At 42.9% G+C, this 14,101-nt stretch overlaps 1 protein-coding gene across 1 annotated transcript in view; it reads right to left on the bottom strand.

The window, feature by feature from the left end:
• PPIL2 (peptidylprolyl isomerase like 2) overlaps window positions 1-13,510 on the bottom strand; it is a 68,134-nt gene extending 54,624 nt beyond the window's left edge. Inside the window, exons 1-5 of the mRNA XM_058816574.1 lie at window positions 13,427-13,510; window positions 13,289-13,338; window positions 12,810-12,855; window positions 12,140-12,202; window positions 11,939-11,990 (exon numbers count right to left, since the gene is read on the bottom strand). Coding sequence (XP_058672557.1) covers window positions 11,939-11,990; window positions 12,140-12,202; window positions 12,810-12,855; window positions 13,289-13,338; window positions 13,427-13,458 — 243 coding nt within the window. The 5' untranslated portion in view covers window positions 13,459-13,510. The remainder of the gene's footprint in view (window positions 1-11,938; window positions 11,991-12,139; window positions 12,203-12,809; window positions 12,856-13,288; window positions 13,339-13,426) is intronic.
• Window positions 13,511-14,101: the final 591 nt, after the last annotated feature.

A 14,101-nucleotide genomic window follows, 5' to 3' on the forward strand; every position in this document is an offset into this window, starting at 1 on the left:
TGTATCAGCTGTCAGAGACAGTTTCACAGCCAAATGGATCCTTAAAAGCACACACAGCACAGGCCCTTTAAAAGAAACAATCAGTTCTCTTCTCAAAACACGCACCTGAAGAGATTAGGGAGGTTTTTATAACCCAGACAGCTCCTTATAAACAGCTACAAGTGGAGATCTGCCAGCCCTGGTGCCAACACTGCTACTTCAATCATTATGGAAAAAAAAAACAACAAAGAAAAGTGTGAAACTAAGTTAGTGGGCTTTCTGTGCCTAATCAAAATTCATATTCTTGGTTTACAGAGTACATGTTATGACAGCTGGACTAATTCGTTTATAGGAAGGCGCTTCTCAAATTGCTCTCAACCAACTGGCAGGCTCATTTGCTGCCAGAAAGGTAACCAGCTCTCTAATTTATTAGCAGGAAGAGCAATGAGAGCTAGTAGGAGAAAAAAGAGGCCAGGTTTGGTTATATTTAGTTATGTGATAGAAGACCAGTACCGCTGCTTTTCCTTAAGTGGATTTCAAAAAAAACCCTCAAACCACTCCAATATCTGCCCACTGCTGGGGTACAAAGAAGGACAGCAAAGGCAATGGCTGCAAAGGCAATGGCAGTCTGAAATGCCTAAGTGAATGCAGAGCTTTAATTATTTATCTTTTTACAAGAACAAATTTATCAAAGAAGTAGTAGGGGAACTGCAGCGTTGCCAAAATGAACATCTGATCCTGGACAGATCTGTTCAACCTAAACAACTATTAACACAAAGCAGCATCCATCTGTACACATGTTGTGCAACAGCCCAAAAATTATGTTTCAGAAAAAGCTTCTTTACAAATACAACCACTGGAAAAATTAATAATTGCAAGGTCCTTAAATTATCCTCCTGGCAGATCTGAGCTATGCCCAAAACACATAAGCATCTTTAAAAAAAAATGAAAACAGTACTGTAAGAAACAGTTTAGCATGACTGAAGATTCAGATTTATACTTTGACAAAAATGTCACAGAAAAGACAGACTAACTGCTGTGCAGACTTTAAAGGTAGCAAAAGCTGCAGTGCACTTTTCATCTGTCACCCTATGATGTATTGTTAGAAGTGCTGTCAAGTCCTTGGACTCTCACTCTGTGCCCAGGGAAACAGTATGGTATTTCAGGTCATATCTTTCCATAATATGGAAAAAGGTTATTTTTCAGCCTCAGTTACTCATGGTGCATCAGCTGCTTGTGCTGGATCTGCTCCCTACAGAGAGCAGCACTTACACAGTCTTATGTCAACAGTAAATAAAAAACCAGTGATTGTCATACAGGAGCTGAAATACTGCCTGGAGTGAGAACTCTGTAGTGAAGGGCTGTATGAATATTACAAACTTTTATTGCCACAGGCTGGCCTTCTATCAGGCCTCTCTTGAAGAAGTGACCTGGGCTTGTCAACTCACACCCTTTGGAGCAGCTCCTTCAGCTTGCGTGGCAAGGTAAGAGGGGGATTTAGGGTTTGTCAAAGAAAATCTTTGGAGCCTCAGAACAGCAAAACCAGATGATGATGTGCTACAAAGGATTGCTCAGGGCCCAAGACCAGGCTACAGGACCTGGCCACTGCACACAGAGCAGTCACAAAGGAGGGAGTCCACAACCAGGACTGCCAGGAGGTTCAGTTTTGAAACACCTACACATTACCCAGGAAAGTGTAAAAGGACAGGATATAAGCAAACTGTGTAATATCATTTTTTTCTTCTCAAGTTCTTCATTTCACACGAAAACAGGATTATTTTGCATGTGGGTGAATCTCCTTTTATTTATTCTCCATCAAAAGTCAAAGCTTTCCAAGCACCATCACACAGTTTGTTGCCATGGCAATGACCGTTATGCCACAAATGGGCGCCGATCTTCACAGGAAGAGACAGCAGGAGTGAATGAATCCTAAAATGAGTTAAAGTACTTGTTTTCATGTATTTTTTATTATTAATAATCCTTAAGAGAGAACAAATATTGCATACATAGCTCAAGTTCAAAACTATTTTCAACCTCAGTTTCCCTGACACACACCCACCATCCAGTTTCAGCCACGCTCCAGTTAAAAAAGCAAGAGGAAAAAAAGTGTTTATTAAAAACACTTGATCTAATTAAATTCTAAATTCCTAATAACAATGAAAAGGCCACAAGCATCTGCCACTTCCCTTAAGCAGAAATAAGAGCCGCATATTCCCTTCTAAAAATATTTTATGCAGAAATACTGGAAAGCAGACGCATTTCATGGCACGTAGTGCCAGCTGCTCCACAGCAAGGAAGGGCTAAAAAAAAACAAACGCAAACCCGTGCGAGCTCTTTTCTCAGCTGACTCCTCTCTCACAGGCACACTTCCACACAGGCAGCCAAGGCTACTTTTGGCCATGACCTACTTTCCTGCGGCAGCGAGCGGCCCCGGCGCCCGCGCGCGCTCCGGTGTCAGCTGACAGCGCTGGCCCTGCGGGATCCCAAAGGGCAGCAGCCTCTATTGCCAGCCAGGCTGGGTGATGGATGAGCCACGGGGGTCAGTGGGGCACTGTGGCAGCTCCGGATGGAACACGCCCATTGTTCCCAATGAAATCATTCTCTGCCATGGCCGCCTGTCTCATGCAGATATGACCTACAATCCCCACGCAGCAATTAGTTACACTCGCTGAATCCCTTTGGTCTGGGCCTGCACGTTCTTCTTGCTAATAAGGTTCTGACCCTGCTGGATATGCACCAGCCCAAAAAGCAATCAAAAAGGGCTCCACTGATTCTCTATCCACACATGGGCAGAGCTGGTGACATGAGCACAGGCTGTGTTTAGCAAAGACAGACCTTCCCACCCTTCCAACAGCAACTGAGTAAGTGTTCAAATGTTCAGACTTGGGGATTGGACCCCCTGAGCAGACAAACTGAACAGCCTCTCTCAGGAACACACAAAAATCCAGGGAAGCTGGTATTGGGGTTCTGTGGCCAGGTTTTGGTAGTGGGGGGCTACAGGGGTGGCTTCTGTGAGAAGCTGCTGGAAGGTTCCACTGTGTTCAGCCAGCTGTAGGATGGACAATCAGAAATGGTGCTAAGGCAGCTGGAATAACCCGTCTGGGAAGAAAATTTCTCCTGGCCCTTATCTCAACCCATGAACCCCCAGTGACATTTTCTCTCCTCTGTCCAGTTGTGGAGGGCAGTGAGAGAGGGGCTCTGATAGTGCCTGGGGTCCAGCCAAGACCAACACACTACACAGGGAAAAATTAATGTGTCACATCTGAACTGGCTGATAACATGAGGTCAAAAACCATTCAGAGCTGGCATGGCCATTTGATGGTTTTTCATCCCACCAAAACAAGAAACACAGAGTTACCTCACGGAGAAGAGAAAGCCAGAACAAATACTAATATTGAAATGCAGTGTTGCCTACCAAGTACCAAACTTAGCAACAGCAAATGAACTTTGTATTACATTCCTTGTTCCTTTAAAGATGAGACCTGTTACATGTAACTTTACATACAGCTTCCCATTTTAAGAAGCCCCCTCACAATTTCCCTTGCTATAAAATCTCCCCAAGAAAGTGGGGCATGAGTTCAATGAATAGTACTGGAATAACTCCATGTGTAATGTTACTTATTTCAGATTTTTAAAATGGATTTAAGATGATAAAGGGCATTGGAAATCCTCAAGCGTACACATAAGGGTTTGCAACTGGAAACAGCAGCACTGTTTTAACAAAATAAGCCTTCTATATGTATTTTAACAATCCATTAAAAATTTGGGGTCAGCAGCCAAAAGGCCAGAACAGTCTCACAATTCCAGGTATTATTTCTATGTTTAATTCAACAACAAAAATGCTCAATATTTTTCACAGCTGCCTACCTAATGCTAAAAAGATACCCTCAATTCACATTCTTGGATGAAGCTGCTGTTTAACTGCAGTCTTCATGTACTGCTGAGCTAGATTGGAAATGAACACAGAAGATCCTTCATTACACACTTCTAGATCACTGTATTTACATATTTAAAAGTTAATTAAACTGACACCATATGGTCACCAAAGCCTTGTCCAGAGAACCATAAAGATATGCTTGATAACACACATGGTTCACAGATACCAGCAATAATGCTGCTCTATCAAAGAGCACATTAACAGAAATTACCATGAGAAAAAGACATGTAGCTGCATTGCAAGTTCAAACCTGCAGTCCTAATGCAGTCAAAAGTCTACCAATCCAGAGATCCACAGCCAAATACAGCACAGTTCAAGGAAAATAAAGCTTTGCAGAAGCACCAAAAATCTAGTCTCCAATTTTAGTGAAAAACAGGCAAGCAAAGATCTGTGGGAAACCTCATGCTGCATCTCATTTAAGGCTAGAGCGCTTCACAGCTGCTAGTTTTTCAAGTGTCACAGTCACAGAATCCCATCCAATGTGCACACTTACATCAAAACACAGAGAAATGAAAAGGAGAGACCATCTGTTCAGTCTGTAAAACCTAGATGTAAATACTTTTTTGCTGTAAGGGACATAATGCATTAGAAATAATGGTAGACACGTTTATCTGCCTGTGCCCAGAGGTGAGTTACTGGATCAAACACTGCCCATCACCACCAGAGTCAGCAAGGTGTGAAGGAGGAACAGCAGCTTGGCCAGTGACTCATGACACTGGAGGGTTTTAAATGTCTTTTTTTTTGATAAAGCACTTGAAGAGTAAGTAGAAGCAAATCTCATCTTTGCCCTCACTGTTTCCCAAAGATACAGGGAATTGAAAAATAAATCCCCTTTTTAGGACAGATAAAGGCTAACTCTTAGTAGCGCTGGGTGCACTACTGTAAAACACACAAACAACTCGGGAAAAGAAAGAACCAGCTATCCACACAAAGGAGAGAGGGAAAGTTTCAGAAAACCCAACAAAAGAAGGAGTTATCTGTCAGAACATGACTCAGTGGGATTTTCATCCCCTTGATCACCCCTGTGCTTTATGACCATTTCATTATGCCACGTGACTTTGCGGTCACTCCTCAGGGCAGAAACCATGTCCTCATATGTTTCCATCCAGGGGCCTTGAAAATTTATGGTCACTAGTCAAATATTAACTCGTTTAGACTGTTGACTAAAAGCTAATCATTTCTGAGGCCAATGAGGTAAGACGACATGGCTCAGTTGCTGCATATTGAAGAGTTCAGCTCGTTCAAAGTGGATTCTGGGCATTTGAGCAGCAGCCTGTGTCTGCTGCCCCAGACAAAAATGCACCTGGAGAGAGATGCTTAATGACAACAGCTGTAACCACCCGTGTCTGAAAGGAGTCTGCTGCTGCCCACAGAAATACAGGCAGCAACATTTAACTGGAAACAACAAAACAAAGAGAAAAGGAAGAACTACTGCTCATTCTGGCTAACTCTAACTTGTACCTGCTTCTGAAATGACCCAGACTACCAAAAGAAAACACAACAAATTCTCATTTTCTCAAAGCACCTTTCCTGTCTCAACACATACACACTGAAATGGTTTTTGGTTTTACACTATCATGTGTAATATATCAGACATTATCAAAGTATTTCAGGAAGAGATTAGAAAATATTCCCACCACTGTACCAGGCATTCACACAGCATTTACTGTGTATGATTGAGATTAACTCTGTTCAAAGAAGATATATTAAAATTTAACAGATGTGGAGGAGAACCATGACCATGTAGGGTATGGAGAACTTAAAGGCATGAAGAACATCTGACAGGAAAATACAAGTCTCAACAACAGAATGTCAAGAAAGCATTAATTCTGCCGTGCAAAACACACAGCTGTAAACACTAACAGAGAGAAGCACAATTCTGGCACCAATACAAATGAGACTAAGCTGGTCAAACCCAAAATTTACAGAAGATATGTATCAGATGAAAAACCATCAGCAAAAACTCTCAGCAGCCATAGCAGGCAAAAAGCAAACACTGGTTCAAGACAGAGCACGCAGTTTGCAAAGCAGACTGAGAGAGGCAAAGACCTCAGTCTCCCAGTTTTCTGTTCCTGATCATTTCACTCCTCTTTCTGCAGCACATGAAAACCAAGATGGATTTGTCTGAATCATTTTTCAACAACAAAGCTTCCCTTGGCTTTATTTCTGTAAGCTTTGTTCTCTGTTCTGTAATAAGCTATTACTCACCCAGAAAAAAACTGTATTTCCACCCCACACTGAAACTTTTCTTACAAATAAACAAGGAAAAAAACCTCATTTCAAATATATAGGGAAAATATGCTAAGTTAAATAAAAGGCAAAAAAAGGGGGCAATTGACATTTAAACTTCTGCAATATCTGAAGACCTGAGTTGCATCAGACAAATTAAGAAATATACTTTGAATTTCAAAGCTGAAGATGTGCCAGCTTCTTCTGACATGTATGTGAAAGGAGTTCTCTAGAGAAAAATTAAAATTCTCATTTATACATCACTCATATTACACCCAAATGAGACCTGAAGTTCCCAATCCACCTAAATGATCACTCATTTCCAAAGCCCCTAGGAGAAAACACAGCAGACTACTTGGATTTCAGGTGCTGTGCTCTGCTGTTGAGGAAAAAACAATGTGAGAGGGATATGACTCACTCCTGAGCTCTATATAATGAAAATTATCTCAACTGGTCAAACTATTTAGCTCTTAATTAGACAGTCCCAGACTCCAGATATGGAAAACTGATGTGGACACAGCCTGCCTGTGGAAGTCTCCACAGCATTTTCCTGCTGGTATTTTGTACCCAGACAAAAGATGAAAATGCTCAAATAAACACAATCTCTTTGGAAACAGTAAATGAAGAAAACTTCTCAAGACAAAAAGATGAGAAAGCACAAGGAAAATCTGACTCCTGCCTCAACATGCCATTTTTAGATGATCATCAGAATCATGGGGTAACATTACCAGCAGGTTACAGAAAGGTCTCAACAAACACTCTGAAAATGCATCCCACTGCACATTATCTATGGCTATTGCATTCTCCTGACAGTGTACACTGCTACACTGCCCTGAAAGAGGGCACCTTCAAACCACAGGGTTTTGGCTAATGACATCCATTATTTGCTGCTCATTATCTAGAAACACACCTGGAACAACACAATTAAAGCAGCAATCTGCAGTAAATTACCTCACAGACCATATGAACTGAGTTAAAAGCCACTGTCACTGTTGATTTAGCCATTAGGGTCACATGAAATTGGAACTTGTCTTCCTCCCAGTTGAGGCCTGAGATTGGTTCCACTTGACTCAGAGTTCCATGAGTTTTGTCTGTGACTGTGATCTCCACACCTCTGACTCAGTCATGTGCGAAGCTCATCCAACCCACTTTCAGGAATCCATTCCGAAAACACAGGGACCCTGCACTGGTTATGTGACAGAGTTGGAAAGCAATTTGTAGTGAAACATAAAGTCCTGGCTAGAACTTAAACTGTAGTTTAGTACCTGTTCCTGCTTGGTATTTCCCACATTGCTCACACACTACAGTTTCTTTATTCAGAATATTGCAAAAGTAGAAAAAATACCTAAGCCCTGTTTCTCATTATGTTCACTCCCCAGGTGAAGAAACAATTATCAATGTTTTCTATTTCTATCTCTATGCTTTCAAAATACAAACATGGTAAAAACACTTCTATGTTTAAGGAGTTTCACCTTTGCTCCAGTTTCTGCATCCTTTTTAGACAGGATTTCCCTTACTTAGATAGCCAAAGACTTTTTTAGTGCATTTAAAAAAAAACATTGCAAGGTTGTTTGTTCATTTTTAAAGTTTACTGTTTTTAACAAATCAAGTTTACTGTTTTTAACAAATCAACAGTAAAAGAAGCAATTTTTTCATATCCTCTTCATTAAACCAGGTCAGCAAGCTTCACTGCAAAACTGATTTCTATGGGATCTATGAAACTCACTGAAATCTACTTGATCAAATTGAAAAGAAATAATGATTTCAACAACAAAATGAAGTAACAATAGCCATCAGCATTTGGAAGATAAATTTACTTAAGGAATGTATTTGAGAATGCTTTCCCAAGTTTTGAAACAACAGATGTAGTTGCAATTTTCTTCTTTTGTGGGTAAGGAGTTACAGGTTTTGAAAGTGCCTGTAATTATTATGGCAAGCATCATCTTACCGACCTTACTTCAAACAAATGATTGAAAAAAGGGCACTGTTTACATTCCTAGTGAGCAGTGCTGGAGGGAGGAGGTGTCCACTGCAGGCTGTCACTGCTGCAGGGCATTGCAGGTACAAGCTCTCTGGTGCTCCCAAAGCCTGGATCAGACAGGCTTGCTGCAGGAGCCAGGCACCTGTACTGCCACTATTTGATCAGGTTAGTCATAATTTCACCCCAAGTCAGCTTCATTTGGTAAATACAGGATTAAAGGGTGTGGGAGAAAAATAGCAAATATTTATACTGTACACAGAGCAAAGCTCTGTGTCCAGCTCTCTCTTTTTAAAAGGCAGATGTCTCACTGGGAAAAGCCAGGGATTTTTAGCCTTCTGACTCCAAAGCTGGTTCTCATTTTCCATGTCAGTGGCTCTGCTTTCTATTACTTCATCATATGCACCAGACTCCTCTTTATGGTTATCTTCAGAGGCAGACCAAGCAAAAGGCTTTTCTAACATGTAGAAAACACTAATAAAAAATTTCCTTCTTAACACAGTGAGAAGCTAAAACCTTGTGATGCTGAAGAAAATACCCCCTCTGGCCTGCAGGTCTGCATCTCAACCTTGCACAAGACAAGGCACAACACAAATTCTGCTCTGCCTCATTCAGACCACAAATGGGACTCTCAGTCTCATAAATCCACCACACAGCATCTTCAGGTCTCCCAACCTGACTCATAGGCCAGGCTAAATTAACTGGACTCAATCAAATTAACTGGCTTTCCAGTGTCCAAAAGAGTTAAATTCCCAGAGAAAAGGAGGAACCAGGGACAAAGACAGTAACTACTTCTGAGCCAAGGGAAGAGAGATATTTGCCCAAGGTTACAGGGGCTGAAAGTACAGCCACAACAATCTGGCCTGCCCACACACAGTCAAAATGTCACTGAACCAGAGTGGAAAAAATAGGTATTGACATCAGACACATTACAATGAACAGGAGGAAAAATAGCTCAGCCCACATATAACATATCCATGCAACAAAGAAAACCAATTTTCCTTGAAATTCCTGTCAAAAGGCATGCTGATCTGTCATCTGTTCATGCTTGAGATTCCAAGCAAGCAGACATTCTCTGGCCAATCTCACTCCTTGAAACAGGTACCCTGAGCCCAGCTGGCTGCCTCGTGTGGCCATGCTGGTCAGGCTGTCAGAACGTCACTACGTGAAACCTCCTGGCAAGCCTGCAACTCTCTGCAAGCCCAAGAAGCCAAAGTGCTGCTGTCATAAAAAGGAATGAGCTAACTATCACTTTCCACTTTCTTTTATGCAATTTTAGTGTAAGGATAAGCCAGGGCAGTGTCCTGACAAAGCTGACAGAAAAAGTAAGTGAGACAATGCCAACTGACAGACTCTAGTTCAGCTGTGAGAAATGCACTGCTTCTTCCAAAATTATTGGTGTAGCAGTAAAACAAGCATTTTTTACCACAATGCATTGTTAAAAAGGGAGGAGGGGAATAAATCTAAAGTTATTTTCTAGAATAGCTCATGGTAAATTTTAGACAAAAGTCAACAGTGATTTGCATTGCAGCATTTCTTGAAAAACAAAGGCTGGTCCAATAGCTTAGGATTCAGAAGAGTCCTTGTAGATCAGTTCACAGACATCCAATTAATAAAAGACTAGCCCAGTCCTACCCCCTGGAGCACAGCAGAGATAAATATCTTAATGACTGCAGGGCTCTCCAGTTCTCCACTGAGGGCTCCACTTCAGAAACAAGGCAGAGCTAGGGAGTGCCAGGAGTGCACCATTAACCCCCATTTCCAAGTATCTATTGACTTCTCTAAAGCATCTGTCCTACAGCAAACCACAATTAGAGAAGCACAAGCCACAAAGGGTTTCATGACTATTTTTTACTTCAAGACAAATAAATGCAAAATTTCTCCAGAGCCTCTTCACCAACCTGTGCAAAGTAACTCCATAAGTCAGTGTACACAACATGGCATTGCAGCTCATCTGGCTCAATTCCTTTCCAAATAAACCCAGAGTCCTGAGTTTCCCCAAGTCACCAATTCATTACAGAAGATACTTTCTGGTTTCCATGAACAAGGTGCACAGGGAACAGAGGGTGCACATACAGTGACAGATTCAACAGAGGACAGAACAGTCCAGAGATGCATAAGCTCAATTCACTGACTTCCTCTGCCCCTACCCAGCATTCCTATCCCATTTCTGCCCAATGCCACCCCACTCTTCCAAAAACCTGAGATACCTCTCTGGGACACAAAGTCTAAATCACAATCCTTCTTTCAACCCCACTTTTCAACTTAAGAGCTCCACAGAGCTGAATCAGCAGGGCTGTATGCTGTTCTGGAGAACAAGTGTCCCCTTTTTCTTCCATCTCATCTGGAACACCTTGGTCCTGTGGAGGAGAGAGCTGTACAGCACCAGCCCACCACAGAACAAGAGGAGGGAAGAAAGGGCTCCCAGACAGTGACACAGAGCAAAAGGAAGAAGCACAAGTCTGGTAAACTAACAGGCCTCAAGGCCTGACTTCATTTAAGTATTTATGGTTCACCAAGTTTATTGTGCACAATCTCCCTCTCTCCCCATTACACAACACAGTCAGGCACATTACACTTCTTGCTTAGTATTTACTTGAAGCAATTTTAAACCACATCATGGTTCACAGTCTGCAATGAGCTGCTCTGAGTGAAAGAAACTGATCTGGTAACACCCAAAACTCCCAACCAATGCAGAAAGCAGCAAGGTGGTGAGAGGCTGGCAAAAACAAATGAAATAGCTGTAATTTCATTCCTTCTCAACACACACTGGCCTCTACATGTGTGAAGAAAGACCTTCAATCACCTCACCATTGCACAAACACACCTGAAGGAAGATAATCAGGCTGTTCATGTTTAGAGTTTGGAATGTTACACCTGTATTTGGCTTTTCCTCGTATCTGTGTGACGGAAAAATCTTTAATCGAACACAAGATCTCAGCCCAGAGGCAGCGGCAAACCTCCCCAACCCTGGGCAAGGGCTGCCACCCAGTGCCTACAAAAGTAACTGCACGCACTGAAACAGAGGAAACTTCAGTTGCTCAAGCAACAGTTCCTGCTTAAAATTTTCCTCTGTGCCCTCATAAACAATGTACTTTACACATCAGAAAAAAGATAATTCGAACAGGGAAATATTTCCTGTACTTCATGTTTATTCAGTGTTTTACCATTTCATGCTGCTACAGACAGTAATCCCTTCATAATTATCATTTATGCAGAAAAAGGGGGAGGAACCCACAAAGTGGGTGAACCATCATGACAGAAGCTTTCTGAAATACACTGTCAGGACAACTCAGAAGATTTTGTAGTGCAGGCTTACCATTCACAATATCATCTATTAATGTCCTTAAACTGCATGATGCCAAATATCCTTTGGGTTAGGAAACATTGCTGTAAATCTAATCCCAGAGGGAGAGGTGTGAGCCCCTTGCCCTGCAGGAACCAGAATTGTGCTTATATGAGACAGCAGGAGAGTTTTCCATCAATGACCAGTCAGGCTTTCTGGGCAGCACCAGCATTAACAACAGTTTGTATTTCCCTCTGTACAGATGTTCATTATGCCACAGCTGGAAGGCAGGCAAGATACTCTGAGAGTTCACACAAATGAACCACTCACCTCTGCCCCATTTACAACCAGATCACAAAAAATAAATAGAGGTAACGCTTTCCTTTCTTCCACACATCTTCAAAACTGCACTCCCATTCAACTTCATTTTGCTTTCACTGAGGCATTTTTATTTCTCTAATACATTAAATAAAAAACTGAGCATAAAGAAAGCAAAGCCATCCAAGTGAATCCACCCATCATTACTTACTTCTCCTGTGATTGGATTGGTTCCATATTTCTTTATCCAAGGTACAATGCTCCTGAAAAGAGAAGGGATAAAGTAACTCATGACAAGCACCATCAGAAACCTCTACTGATGGCCATGACTGTTTTTGCCAACTTGCTAAGACTACATTATGATTACACAGCTGTAACACAAAAATAAAGCTAAATACAGACAGGAACTTACAGGATGTCAAAGACTGTCCCATCTGGTGTGCAAACTGGGTACTCAAATGGCTGCAGAGACAAACTAGAAAAAAGAGAACACAACCTTGTTAGCAAAACCAGGTGGAAATCATGATGTAACTGGCAATCACACAACAGGGGATGCTCCCATAGTCCTGGCAGCTCTGAGCTCACAGGTGTGGAAGGCAACGTCCTGCCCTACCCAATCTACAGGGATTTCTAACTCACTTCTACCAACTCTCCTCCTTCACTTCTGCACTTCAAGCAGTAAACTCTAAATAGAAAAAAACAGCAGAAATATTCTTCAATCTACCTTAATTTCTATCTTAGTAAGGTGAGTGACTGACCAAACATATTCTGAGCAGGGACAAGCAGATTTGAGCCCTGAGGACACAGATTTGGAAGGCTGGGACGTACACAGTAATTGTTCTGCATTATTTCATCACTTGTGCATCCTTTCAGCCATCAGCTCCAACCTCTGCAAACACTGATCACGGGTCATGCAGACTCTGTTTCAGTTCTTATTCAACTTTTTCTTGCTACACTACTGCCACAGCAGGCACAAGGCAATGAAAGTAACTACCTCAGAAGAACACGGTTTTAGTTCAGTGTCAACAGAGTGATAAACAGGTGTGTCATTAAATAATGATAATGTAAATTTGTCGTCTTACCTGCAGTGATCAAATGATAAACGTCTAAAATTGGTTCGTGGAAGGTCTGTTTATGGAAAAAGAAAACCCACACAACAAATTTTAATAAATACATAGTATTCTGGATAATCAAGAAACATTTGAAAGTTACATATTGCTACATAACCCGTGGTAAGTTACTGATGACAAGGATAAATACCCTAAAGCTTGCGAAACTGTAACTAACATTTCCGAACTGACACTACACTGCCGGAAAACCTTCAAAACAGAGCTGTGACAGTCGGACAGCGCTGAGTTTAAATGTGATAATTAAAGCTCAGGCCCTGCCCCAGCAGCGGGCACAGTCCCGGTGAGGGCGGGGACGCTGATCCGGCACAGACGCGGCCGTTCCGAGCACCAGAGGGCTGAGGGCTCGGAGCTCGGCCCGGGTCTCTGAGGGAGCGGCCCGCCCCCCTTACCCTTACCCTTACCCTTACCCTTACCCTTACCCTTACCCTTACCCGCTTTCTTGCCGCCGTAGAACTGCGTGTACTCGGCGCACGTGATGTACCTGCGAGACAGGAGGGTCACTGAGCACAGCACAGCCACGGCCCCGCACAGCCCGGCCCCCCGCGCTCCCCCCCGCGCCCCCCGCTCACATTTTGTCCTTCTGGTGCTGTCGCTTCCCCATGGCGGCGGCTCGGCCTGCCCGGCCTGCGCTGCGCCTCAGGCCCGGCCGCGCCTTCCGCCGGGTGCGCCGGGGAACGGCCGCGGTGCGGAAACAGCGGCGGCGGCAGGCGCGTTCCGGGCCGCGGGAACAGGCCGGGATAGCCAGGGATGTTCAGCCTGAGACCTCAGCGCAGTTTCCAGGGCTGCCGCTTCACTAAAACATGTTTTCTGGCCTGGAATTGAAAATCTTTGTGTTCCTGGTCTGTTGGGCAGGGATAGAACCTCCCAAGAAAAAATGGGTAGAAAAACCTACTTGGTGTCTTAATATGGATACAGCTCTTCACAAAAATGTATTTCAGTGTCTCTTCAAAGACTTAATGACAAAGAATTTGCTGCCCCTTAGGAATGGCATGACCAAGGCCGAACAGAGGATGAGCACAGCCCTGATCCCTTGCTTTTAGCAGGAGGAAACCACCAGTTGTCCTGGAGCTTTCACTTATCAAACGCCTCCAATCCACTCATGCTCCTTTTTTCTTTCCTGGTTAAACCATCACCCTGGCACTGCCCACACAGAGCCACTGGAGTGACACCCATGGAAGTGGACAGTCAGACTGCACTGACTGCACCAGGCTCCCATAAAATGAGTTCAACTCCTGTTTCAATTC

Source organism: Ammospiza caudacuta, chromosome 18, assembly GCF_027887145.1.
Source record: "Ammospiza caudacuta isolate bAmmCau1 chromosome 18, bAmmCau1.pri, whole genome shotgun sequence".
NCBI lineage: Eukaryota > Metazoa > Chordata > Aves > Passeriformes > Passerellidae > Ammospiza > Ammospiza caudacuta.